General features: G+C 43.4%; 1 protein-coding gene across 3 annotated transcripts in view; it reads right to left on the bottom strand.

Annotated features, from left to right (window-relative positions):
• The window catches only part of LOC126999898 (uncharacterized), a 29,133-nt gene that overhangs the window by 6,066 nt on the left and 9,714 nt on the right, over positions 1-13,353 (bottom strand). Inside the window, exon 2 of one of the 3 annotated variants that reach the window (XM_050863030.1) lies at positions 485-783. In XM_050863030.1, the coding sequence (XP_050718987.1) occupies positions 485-781 (297 nt within the window). In that variant the 5' untranslated portion in view covers positions 782-783. Of the gene's footprint in view, positions 1-484; positions 1,550-13,353 lie in introns of those variants that run through there. The other 2 variants (XM_050863029.1, XM_050863027.1) reach the window with 2 other exon arrangements.

The raw sequence follows: 13,353 nt of genomic DNA, 5'->3' as shown, positions 1-13,353 counted from the left end.
ATTTTTATATTTCGATACGATGCCACAAGAGAGTAAGGTATGAAAGGTGTAGATAATGTTTTGCATTGGTAAATAATTCCTTATAAACTTGCACGTAAACTTTTTATTTGTTTATGAAATGGAGATGACTAAAGGAGCTTGCTAGCCACCTTGTGTCAGTAAAGCGTTACGGGCGCCCTTTTAATACTTGGGTTTAACTTTTCACCGCCGTCCACTCTCCCTTGACACACATCTAGAATAATGGTAGGTGGCAGGTAGTACTTATTTTTCGAAGGTCCTAAAAGGGAATGGTATAACATCGCCTCGACCTGTTTTGCCTATTCAAAAGTGTTTATATGTTTATGAATCAATCTGATAAAATTAAGGAAAATACGTGACACTTGAACATCAGTTAGTCGTGAAATACTGATATAGGAAATATGAAATATGAAATAGGTAAGTACTCACACACACACACACACACACACCTGGGGGCTCGTCTCACCTGGTCGTAGGGGAAGATGTCGGGCTCCCTCCGGGCCAAGAGAGTGTCGTAGGCATATTTTTTGGAGTAACCTAACTCGTCGTCGTCGTCTTCCACATAGTCGTCGTTGGCGCCGGGGAAGGGCTCACCCTCGCCCGGGCCCTGCTGCTGTTGGGTCTGTTGAGGGTACCGCCGCAAGCTGGGCAGTCGCTCCACATAACCCGGGTACGGCTGCACCCTCGCCACCAGCACCAGCGACACGGCCACCACCAGGAGCCACGTGAGGGAGCCGCTGCCTTGCTGACCTCGTGAAACCATTCCTTCGGAGGTGCAAAAGGGACGTGTTAAGGATGGCAGGTTCAGGAGCATGATAGAAAGTATCGACACAAAAGAAATGGTCTTATTGAAACATGCAAGACAAAAATAAATAAAAAAAGTATTCAAGCTAAATTTAAGAAATGGAACACATATGAGAGGATCAGATGGGAGGAGGAAGAAAATTCGCAAAAGTTACGACGTAGTGACGAGTTCCATTGTTTTCGAGAAGAAAAATAAATGAAGAAACACAAACACATCTAAACGAGAGCATGCCACCAAGGGGAACTGCTTGTTAGGTACGGACTCGGCTGCTCCATCATGAGAGCAAGGGATGAAAATTGAGCGTATTTGCCATTTACTAAAATAAGTAAATAAATGAATAAATAAATAGATAAATAAATAAAACAATTCAGTGTCTGCGGAATGTCTGTGGTTCGTCAGGGTCAAACGGCATAAGGAAAGCTGGCCAAGTGCTGCGGAAGCCTGAAATATTGCTGAACACAGACAGCCACGCGCGGTCACGTTTCCTCAGTTGCTTAGTCCACGTGAGGAATCCACTGTTGGGTTGTTGGAGGTGGTACTGTACTATGGGATTCATGTTATTTTTGGTGACGGATATGTTAGCGGAAGACTCAGACTGCCGCTGTTTACTGAACCGTGAAACAAAAGAATAGGAATAAGACCAGAAACTGGGCATATACATAACTTACTTTTTATATATATAGGTTCCCATTCGCCTTGCTAAATGTAATTGTGCTCCTTACATGTGACATGTCATAAGCCTTAAAGTACTTTTTTTCAAACAAGGACAAAAATACATCGTATAAGAAATGTGACACTCCCATTTTTAGTCTTACTCGAAGAAAGTCACAGCTGCCGCTTTTTTTTTATTTTTTACCATAAGTTGCGGGGATCACTGTTCTGTGAGCAGGAACTCCCTTGTTACCACGCAGTCCGCCACTGAGTCACTAGCCCTTGATGCCAACCTTGTTGTAGCCGTGGAAGGGAGGCACAGATACGAGGGCTAAACTCCATGCGGGAGTGTGCTCTTAGTTGCCTTATGTTGCCTCTTGCCTTAAGCTCCTTCCCTCAACTCAAGCAAAATTGTATGATCGTGTAGCTTTTTCCGTCTCCTTTCATTGCTTCCTACACCTTCACTTATTGCAACTATATAAACATAATATTGCCTTTCCTTTAAAAATTTCAAGTTAGGACATTTTCGACAAGTTGAGTGAAGGAGGAGGAAGGAAACACACCCGTGTTTCCTTCCTCCTCCTTCACTCAATTTCAAGTTGGCTTAATATTAACTTTTGCTTGAGCTTCAACACTTAACTAAAAAAATCCATGATTTTATACCTTTAACGTTTATTTCATTGCTTCCTAAATCTTCGTTAATTACTACTCAATACAAACACTATTTTTTTTTTACATATAACAATTTTATATGTATGATATAGCACTACAATGTCTTTGGTGACTAGTGTTAGGATACTATTGATACGTTGCCATGTCGGGTCACAACACCCCCGGTTACTGAGCCATCTGCCTCAGAAGCTTATGGTAAGACTTCTAAACTAAGTAGCATTTTTATCCTTCCCACTTCCAAAAAAAGGACTAAGGAGTAGGTGTAGGCGCGTCCTTCTTTGTTTCACGCTCTACTTCTCGTGTCTAAGCTTTGTGCGCTGAGGTGGTGTTGGGCTCAGAACAAAAGAAGATCAAAGCGGTTGAAGATCAAAGATGGAGGTATTCCTTTTGTGAGAGTAACGCCTGTGCCACAGTAGACGGATTCAAGAATTGTGGCAATTTTTTTATGAGTAAGAGGCTTGACGACTGTAGTATTGAGGTTGTAAATTTGATGTAAAGGATGTGAAGCGTCAATTGGCAGAGGCGGCCCTTAGATTTTTTTGGGAAGAGGGGGGGGGGGGGTCAGGAACCTTGGGAAGGAGCGAATTGGTAAACTCTACGGAACAAGGGAATATGTTTTCTTTATTATTATTATTATTATTATTATTATTATTATTATTATTATTATTATTATTATTATTATTATTATTATTATTATTATTATTATTATTATTATTATTATTATTATTATTATTATTATTATTATTATTATTATTATTATTATTATTATTATTATTATTATTATTATTATTATTATTATTATTATTATTATTATTATTATTATTATTATTATTATTATTATTATTATATTTTTCTTGACAACGCCTTCAGAAGGAAAGGAGTTTTACAAGTTTAAGTTGTGAGCAACGTGTTCCACATCTCGGATCACAGAGTACCTTTAATTTGCCTCTCGTGCCGCCCTCGACCCTCCCCTCTCTTCTTTCCTGTGTTGGACAATGAGCTTCCTCTAGAGGTAATACAAGACGGAGACAATCTTAAACGGCAACGCTGACACTTGAGGACGGTCTCTACGTTGGTCGGTCAAGGGACGAGCTAGTAGGAGACTAAACGTTCCTAAAGGATCAGCAGCTTTAAGTTATACAGCCATTCATTCCTTCAAGGTTTACATACTACTCCCACCAAAAGTCGTTCATTTTAGAATTTTAACGCTTATTATTAAGCCACCAAGACCCCAGTCAGTGGAAGACTTAGGGCCGTATTACAAGTCAAATCCGAGAAGTTTCAGGTCCCTTCAGAGTTATTCATCCCGAACTCTGTAGGGACCCGAAACTCCTCGGATTGGACTTGTAGTACGGCCCCTAAACCGACTTTTGTAGGGACCTGAAGCTTCTCGGGTTTGACTTGTAATACGACCCTTAAATAAAAGGCTTTGAGGAAGAGTAACGTCCACTAATCACAAGGAAAGTAAAATACTTCAATAATAAATAAAAAAAATATGCTCAGTTGTGAGCTTTAATACGATTTTCTCTTTCAAGAAGGTAGTATTAAGACGCTTCTGGAATTTGATTTGATCCTTATTTTTTTTTATCTCAGTCCCTTTTATATGAAGCAGATAGTTGTGGAGATTTTTAATAGTTTTTTTTTCTTAAGCTCTCTACTTCACCGTAAAGAAAATATACGGAGGGATCTTTATGAAATATTCTCATTTTGACATGCCGCTAAGTTATCATAAATATTGAAAGGATCCTACAAGCTCTTATCCTTAGCCTCACTGATCGAAAGTTCGTATTTGATCCTACAAATACCTTTCCTTAGCCTCACAGATTCGTAGTTCGTATTATCGAAAGAATCCAACGAACACCTTTCCTTAGACTGGGTTCACTCATAGCCGACTTAGCGTCCCGTTCGGTCCAGACCTAGAAAATTTTGAGAACGGGATCTGTCGTGGCCGACAACACCCCGTTTCATGCTGTCTTTGGCTTGAAAGTGTCTCCACGGCGCCGGACCCCCGACTCACCCCGACTGAAGTCGGGATCAGGCTGGGTTAGGCGGGAGTCTGCCTGCTTCAGGCGGGTCCGCCACCGTCTACGTTGCATGAACAGCCTCGCTTGACAGGGCTAAACGGCGGCAGGACACAGACGCAATCCCAAGCGGCGTCTTGACGGAGACTGATGGCGATTCGAGTTTGTCTCAAGCGGCGTCTTGCCGGGGACTGCTGGCGATGCGAGTTGTCACACGGGGCGCGCAATTTTCCTGCCAATTTCATCCCGCATGTCGTCGCCAGACGCCGCCAACCGGTGGCTCACCCCCGCCTGGTGGCGTCTTAGCTCACATGACGGCGTTCTAATTCCGTTCTATGCCGATTTCTGACAACCGATGTCCTGTCCCGACCGGCCCCGAATTTTTTTAACATGCTAAAGAAAAAAAAAGAACGTCTTGTTTTCTGCTTCCCGCCGCTCGGTGGCGACCCCACGCGCCTACTCACATTCACCGCCGACCATGGCCATGATGCCACACGTTTTGTCCTGTTTTCACTGATCGGGATGGAACGGGGCCGAACGGGACGCCAAGTCGTCCATGTGTGAACCCAGCTTTAGACACAGATCGGTACTTCGTTAAATCGAAAGGACTCTGCAAACACTTTTCCTACGCCACACATATCTATTGTTCTTATTATCGAGAGTTTGTCCTTCAGTCAGTTGCCAGCACCGTTCATCACTAGAGTCCGCCCCACCCTCACCCTCATAATCTTCTGGCCACCCTGACAACCCTCTGCCGCCACTGCTGACTGTGTTCGGTGGAAGGGTGAAGTGGCCGCGTCATCTGCTCCGTGGTCTGCTGAGTGTGTGTTCTGAGTGCCTGGTTGTTGCGTCCCTCCACACACTCAAGCATTCCCCCCTCACCCCTTTTTCCCCCCTTGGCAGCCTCGCGTTACTCCTTTCTCGGTTATAGGTGTTTAAATATTTCCCTTTTTTGTGTGAATATTAATGTAGAATCAGAAGAAAAAAAAACGAGGCTGAGGATAAAGAGGTGGAGATAAAGGTGTAGGAGGAGGAGGAGGAGGAGGAGGTGAAAATGCAGGAGGAGGTGAAGAGGTAGGAAGAGGAGAAATGTAAAGAGACTAGATGTGTGTGTGTGTGTGTGTGTGTGTGTGTGTGTGTGTGTGTGTGTGTGTGTGTGTCAAGCCCTTCCGTCACCGAATATGCCTGTGGTTTCTGTTCCCCTCAAAGCTCCAGTTGTTAGCACCAAGACGAATGACGGGGTAAGGGAACTCACGGGACTGCGGCAGGAACACGAGTCAGTCCTCAACAGTTGTAAATAAAAGGTCTCGCTGAGTGCATGTGTTAGGTGAAGGGTGTGGTAAAGGAGCATAACATTCCTTCACTGTGACTATACTCTGCCGCCACACACTACGGCAGGAATAACAGTAGATATCCACCAGTAGTAGTAAAGAGCCGGGTTTGGTATATGCGTTCAGTGATGGTGGTGGCGAAGAATCCTCTTACGTCACCTTTACTACGACCATACTCTGTTGGCACACTGCACAGCATGGGATTAGAAGACGAACATAATGCCGCTGAGGGAGTTTTCCTTTTGTTTTTGAGGGCTTATTCTTGTGTTTGATGAAAGTGTAAGCAAAGGGGCGTAAAACCATCTCCACTGGGACCATACTCTGCGGCTCAACTTCAAGGCGTAAGAGGAGGTTTATAATGCCGCTGGATGAAAGTTATTTCAAGGCTTACTGTTGAGGTTTATCAGGCAAGAGAAGACCCCGGGAGAGGATGATAACCTTGTTTGGTGGGCGAGTCAGCAGATATCGAAAAATGTTCTTTGAAGGCTTGGCTTACGTTGACAACAAAAAAGGAGGGAATGAAGAAGGGGAGGAGGCGCTTAAGACTTTGGTAAGCCGCGGAGGAGTTCTTGGGAATGTTGTTGTGCGACGTGAAGGCTATTTTCATGCGGTATAATTTAGCATATATTGACACGCCACTAGTTTTCGTGGTGATGATTAGATTAATAGGCGTTGACTTGAGTTCCATTTTTACCATCATTTTATATTCCTAATTTCCTGTAAACCAGAATTTGTTTTACTCCAAAGACGAAAGAACTTAGGAGCCGAAAGTATTTCTCTCTTTTTTATGAACATAGAAAAAAAAAAATTGCGGACATATACGAAGGTTTTTGTTTTCTAAATTTTCTGTAAACCATATTTTTTTTACTCTAAAGACAAAAAAAAAAAAAAAGGAATGCAAAATGTTTATCTTTTTTTAGAAGAAGAAAAAAAATGACGTTTGGCGCAACTTAAACGTGAATTCCCACTGTCAGTTACCCTCACTCAGGATCTTTCAAGGCTTACACTATCCCTCATAAACTAGATTAAAACCTTTCATCACCACCTCCCGCCGCCGCTGCTCCCGGCCTCCCCTAACCCCCACATTCTCTCCTTCTCTCTCCTTTTCTTTTCTCACCTTTTTTTAGCTCCCTTCATATCCCCCATCCCTCCAGCCCTCCCTCATTCTCACCTTTCCTTTCCATTACTCCAGTCGGGCACTCCCTAACTCCCACATTCTCTCTCCTTCTTTTCTTTTCTCACCTTTTTCAGCTCCCTTCATATCCCCAATCCCACCTGTCCTCCCTCACTTCTCTCCTTGCTCGCTCATTCACCCCTCCCTTCCCTTACTCCAGTCGGGCACTCCCTAACTCCCACATTCTCTCTCCTTCTTTTCTTTTCTCACCTTTCTTAGCTCCCTTCATATCCCCAATCCCACCTGTCCTCCCTCACTTCTCTCCTTGCTCGCTCATTCACCCCTCCCTTCCCTTACTCCAGTCGGCCACTCCCTAACCCCCACGTTCTCCCTCTTTCTCACCCTTCTTCGCTCCCCTTCCTATTCCCCTTCCCTCCTTCCCACTCCCCCTCACTTCCCTCCACGCTCTCTTCTTCACCCCTCCCTTTCCTTACCCCAGTCTTGCCATTTGCGTTGAGATCGATGAGCGATACGTCAGAATCTACCTCATGCAGGTGTTAGGAGTTCACAGCTGTCCCGAAATAGCAGAGGGACTCAACGCCCACGCAGAGGAGGAGGAGGAGGGGAGAGGGGAGCTGGTGTGTGTGTGTGTGTGTGTGTGTGTGTTTGTGTGTGTGTGTGTACGAGTATGATGTTAAGATTCAGTTTGTCTTGCACAATGGAGAGATTTCCAAAGGCGCCTGAGAGTGAATCTTCTGCATGGTATCTGAAGTTTCCTGTGTTTTGCCTTTATGTTTTGGTCATGTGTTTCTGTCTTTTTCTTAATCTGTGCCTGTCGATCTGTTTGTGTCTGTCTTTCTGGCTGTTTGTCCTTCCAGTTGTCTATCATTTTTTTTCTCAGACATGAAAACTTTGTCGTTTGAAACTCTTTAGAAGTCTGTTTTACACACACACACACACACACACACACACACACACACACACACACACACACACACACACACACACACACGTGAACAATGTCATGCGTCATAATGCGCGGGGTGTAAGGATCAAGTGCTCTCGTAAACAGAGAGCTTCTTGTCATTAGGTCGAATTCACGGATGGGCAGCTCATTTCAGCGTGAGTTAGGTGGCCAAGCTCGAGAAAATCACACAATCATCATGTGAGAACAGGCAGTCTGTTGGCTTCCTGAGGAAGTAAATTCTGTTCGTAATTTTCAAGACAATGAGAGTGTTTGAAGAATTACGAGAGTCAGTGGGGATCCCGGAGGTCGTCTGACGCAGGTAGCTGGCTTAGCCCTGCCTGGCCACACTACTAGCTAACAAACTTGAAACTCAAGTCAGGCAGATCTTCACGTGCACTTACCTACTAAGCTATATTAAGTGATTAAGAAGGGTGATTTGCACCTTCGCTGTCTAAATTCGGAATGCGCTAGTTAACCAGTAGGTTATTTCATTCCTTTCATTGGTAAATCTGGAACAGCCTTTCATCGTCTGTATATCCTCTTTCCTACGACTTGCAGAGCTCCAAGAGGGTAGTATTACGAAACTTTTCCAATCTAATTTGATAATTGGTTGAAATCCCTTCTGTCGTCTGTTTGTAGGTGTAGTGCTTTGCGTTTTTTGTCCTGTTTGCTTTGCCCAGGAACAGCCTGCTTTATTGTTAAGAAAAACTGGAATGATATTTTAAAGACTAAACAGATACGGAGCCCTGCGGCCGAACACGCCGAAACAGGGGAGAGGGGAGCTTGTCGCAAGGACTCTGACGTGAAGGAGATGAGGGTGAAAATCATCTGTGACACATGTAATGAAGGATGGTGTTGAAAAAGAGGCGCAATAAGCTTAGCCGCAATCATGGTGTGCTACAATGCCTTCCGTGGGCCGAGGGCAGACGCACACTCCCTTATAAGAGTCGCTTTGAAACTAATGTAAAGGTGTGTGTGAGAAAGATCCAAAATTTTGATTGACGTATAATACATTTTTATAATTTTGACACTTAATAGAAATTTAATAGCTTCAGAGACTCGAGACGCTGACGCTACTTAAGCAAAAAGTTATTTTTGCTTAAGTAGCGTCAGCGTCTCGAATCTCAAGCAATTCAATTTATATTAGTGTCAAAATTATAAAAATGTATTATATTGGCGTTTTTAAAACTTCCTTACCTCATTCCTACCAATCAAAATTTTTTGGTTCTCTCTCTCTCTCTCAAAATAAATATTTTATAAACTCAAATTTGAGTTTATAAAACATTTATTTTGCAAACGTTCCTGGACAGTTCTTGTGGTCTTATTTACTTTCTCCGATGCAAATGTCTATAGCTACTAATTCTTCATACCAACTTATCTCTTACAAGGGAATCAAGAAGATTTTAGTTGCCTCGCCGAAGCCGGAGGCGGTTCACCCCGACGGTGCTTGTTGTGGCTACACGTTACAAAAATGGAAAGCGTTTCGCTATAAGGTTCCAATCCTCCAGTAGTCGATACCAAGATTGACTTTCTTATTGAAAAGGAATCCGTGAGTGAAAATACACGATTTGAAAAAAAAAGTATAGAAAGCGCTGTCAAGAAAAAAGAAAAAAAAGAAAACCGATGGAGATAATTTCAGATTGAGTCGATCGGAAAACTGGTAAAAGGAAAAGAAGGAAACAAAGACACGAGCAGTGCAATCTCCCAATAAGACGTCCGCGGCAGCACCATCAGCTCGTCGCCAGCTAGCAGCCGTTCCTTTTGTTGGCAGCCTTGAGAAGCAGCTATTGAAGGCGTGTGTAGTGATGAAGGGGGGTACTTGGGATGGGGAATGGAGGCGCGAGTAATAGTTATGCAGAAGGAGATGGGTAGGGAGTGGGTGTAGAGGTGTGTGGGAGAATGTGTGTGTGTGTGTGTGTGTGTGTGTGTGTGTGTGTGTGTGTGTGTGTGTGAGGGGATGGGGGAGTTGGCGTCAGAAGAAATCGCTGGAAGCCTCGACTTTGATCAGTGTCTATTGCCAGAAGCGTCTTAAGGCAATTGACAGAACCGTGCCTCAAAAATAGATAGCGAAGAGAAGTTTGCCTTACAACACGCATCGCCACACGCGTCTCAGTTTTCCAGTGCAGGGTTTCAGTCTCTCGCCCGCCGCCTTAGTTCTCTTTCCCGCCACCAGAGACGAAGAACATTCATTAATCTCCAATTTTTGTTACCTCCATCAAGTATATTAACGTGGTAAGAAATTATTACGTACTTTTCAGCGTTTTTATTTAAACGAGAATTCCATGAAATACATCTCGGTTGTTTATATTTGTGCATCAATTCGTGATAGGAAAATCATTTGCGACGTATTTATTTTGTCTTCTTTTTCTCTGACGAAAAGGAAATGTGTGAAATGACTAAAATAATTGAGCCTCTTCTTTTCTAGGCCAATCCTCCCCTCCACCCTCCCCTTACACACTCGCTCAGTAATCACACCAACGCTTATACACAAATGGTTATTTCTTTAATATTATTATTTTTTATAGTAATCAGTCTAATTATCTCCTGTAAATAGCCCTGGATGTATAATACTCACCATTTTTCCGGGAAGGGAGGGCGAGCCATTCAACGGGATCGCTGTCTGCCTCCTCTCACCACAATTGGAAATTAACTATCCATCAGAAACACACACACACACACACACACACACACACACACACACACACACACGCAAACACAAACACACACACACACACACACACACACACACACACACACACACACACACACACACACACACACACACACGCTAAACATTGAGTATTTACTTATGTGAGAATATGCTTATAGCGCTACTTAACATTTTTTTTTAAATAATTTTCTAGTCTAGTTTTTATCAGAAAAACGACCTCTGTGCGCCAATTAGGATATACTTAACGATGTTAAATAATTTTAGAGGTTCAATTAATGTCTTAATATCGCAAGCATCGAGTACGTGAAAGCTATACATGAGTTGCCTGCAAGGGAAGAATAAAAAAAAGAAGAAGTGCATGGAAAAGAGGTATGGAGAGAAGAGAGGAGTCATGTGCACAGGTTGAAGTAGAAAGATGCGACGCTCAGAGGCAAGATTGATAAATAGGGAAGTACCACCGCTTTCAGCACGTTGCAAGATGTGATGAGAGTCAATAAATAGTATCTTCACGACGAATCAACTGACAAAAGTTCAACCGTTTCGTAGGAGAAAATAGAAAATGCACTCAAGATGATAATGTAATCGCTCTAATCATAACTTGGTTTCTTGTTAGTCTCTCAATTCATCAAACTTCTGTCATATGAACAACGTCCGCCGGCCTTGCGTGGGTGTCCGCTTCATGTAGAGTGTGAGAGAGAGAGAGAGAGAGAGAGAGAGAGAGAGAGAGAGAGAGAGAGAGAGAGAGAGAGAGAGAGAGAGAGAGAGAGAGAGAGAGAGAGAGAGAGAGAGAGAGAGAGAGAGAGAGAGAGAGTAGCGAAGAAGAGGGAGGGGGAAGTGGGAGAGAAGGTAAAAGAGAAATTGTAGAGACAGTTGCGAAGTAGGGGGAAGGGGAATTGGGAAGAGAAGGTAAAAGTAAAACTATAATGAGAGAGAGTAAAGAAGGAGAGGGAAGGGAAAATGGAGAGAGAAAGTAAAAGAAAAAACTACAAAGAAAGATATTTAGTCGTAAAATAAAGATCATGTATATAGCCAACGTAACGCTTCTCGATAATTTCTGTAGAGATGGAAGGGCCTTTGTGTACGTGAAGGGTATAAGCGATCTAAGACGAGCTACTACATATGATACAGTATGGGATCCTATTGCCCATACAAAAGCTCGGATAGGCAATGTGTATCCGCGCGTCCTATATAGAATTCCGTCACTTATCTTTTTCTGAGTCTGTCGTCTTGTCGAGTTTGAAACCATTTTATTACGTCCCAGTAGACTTGTACACCAATAGTTTGTTGTAGTACGATGCTTCTGATTCCTCGAGCTTCCCTGAGGAGGAGGTTTTTAGGGGTCTGTCACTCATTATTTAGGTATTTATAGTCTCCCCCTTCTCTCTCTCTCTCTCTCTCTCTCTCTCTCTCCCCCCCCCCCCCCCGTGGCACCCTGACACCTGCCTGGGACGGTGTGTCATATTACCTTCCCATTATCATGATTACCTGTTTAGCCTTCATAGAGACCCCCTATGTCCTTCCACCTCCCCGCCCACGCCTGCTCACCTTCCCCTCGCCTTCCCCCTCCCCCTCCTCCATTTCTCACTATCACGTGCTCTTTCCCGACCCTTCCCCCCCTTCCATCCATCTACTTAACTTCGTTCCAGTTTAGTGTCCCGTTTGTCAATATAATTACTTGCCCTTTCGTCCTAAGCGTCCCATCAGCTAGAATGAAGAAATATTTTCGTCGTAGTCTGAAGATCGCTAGTAGGGGGGGTGAAGGGAAGAGGTGGTGGAGGAACACGGAGGAGGAGGAGGAGGTAGTAAAGGTGGTAGTAGTGGTGGTGGTGGAGGAGGTGAAGGTGGATAAAAGATTAGGTGGGTGTCTTGTGATGCTGTTACCGTGAGCTCAAGGTGTAAGTAACACCTCTCACGGTTCATTGGCTAAAGTGATTGATTTACGTGTTCCCCTCTGCCCCCCCCCCCTCCCTTTGCCCCCATTACCGAGCGACTTCGTGTCAAAAGAAGAGAACCGTTACGTGAGTGTTGAAACCGAAAAAATAAATAAATGACATACTTCCTTTCATCATCAACAAAAGACTTTAGACATAAGTACAGGTGAAGTAATTATGCTTGTTTTTAGATGACAATTTGAATACTTAAAGTTGAATGGTCTTGAATAGACTACTTTTCTTTCCTGTTAAGTCACTAGTAAATGCTTCGAGGATCAGAACTCGTCGTAAAAGAGAAAAAATTAGGATGATCATAAACAGCTAAGGAGAGGAGGAAGTGAAGATTGAAGAGGAGATGGGGAATGAAAAGGGAACTGTGTATAGGAAAGGAGAAAATGAGATTATTAGGGGAATGATGGAATGTGGATGAGAGACAGAAAGAGGCTCAGAGATAAGGAAGCACTTTGAAATTGTGTACAAGAAAGTAGAGAGTGAGGGTGAGATTGTTAGAGAAATGGGAAATAGGAGAATGATGGAAGGTTAATGAGAGAGAGAGAGAGAGAGAGAGAGAGAGAGAGAGAGAGAGAGAGAGAGAGAGAGAGAGAGAGAGAGAGAGAGAGAGAGAGAGAGAGAGAGAGAGAGAGAGAGAGAGAGAGAGAACTTATATAGGAAAGGAGTGGGTTAGGGTGAGGTTGGTAGGGGAATGGGGAATAGGGGAATAATGGAGGGTGGCTGAGATAGCGGGATAGAGACAGAGAGAGAAAACGAAAACTATATATTAACCTAAATCCTGACACATTAACAATAAAATAGTTTACATGCAACCGTCGAGCGAGGCGAGGCACTGGCCCTCCTTCCTACACGAGTGCCGGGCCCACGTGAATCGGCTCTCCGGCACCGAATTTTCCACTCGAGTTACTCTTGACAGCAACCTGATTTTTTTTTTTTTTTTTTTTTTTTGCCTTAGCAGTTCGCAGAAATTGAGGCAGACGATTTATTCCTGCGATCTCCTCGTCGAATGTGTTTAATGTGTTTTAATGCGTTTAGCAATTGAAGCTGTGTAAAGCATCGCGGTGGTGCAGTCTTTTTTCTTTTAGGTTAAATTTTGTATAGAATTCGAGTTCGTAATTTACTGGTGACTTAGCCATTTGACACAGTGTATAATTGAGTAG

This window comes from Eriocheir sinensis, chromosome 17 (assembly GCF_024679095.1).
Source record: "Eriocheir sinensis breed Jianghai 21 chromosome 17, ASM2467909v1, whole genome shotgun sequence".
NCBI classification, from domain to species: domain Eukaryota; kingdom Metazoa; phylum Arthropoda; class Malacostraca; order Decapoda; family Varunidae; genus Eriocheir; species Eriocheir sinensis.
This window is presented reverse-complemented; position numbering and strand designations above follow the sequence as displayed.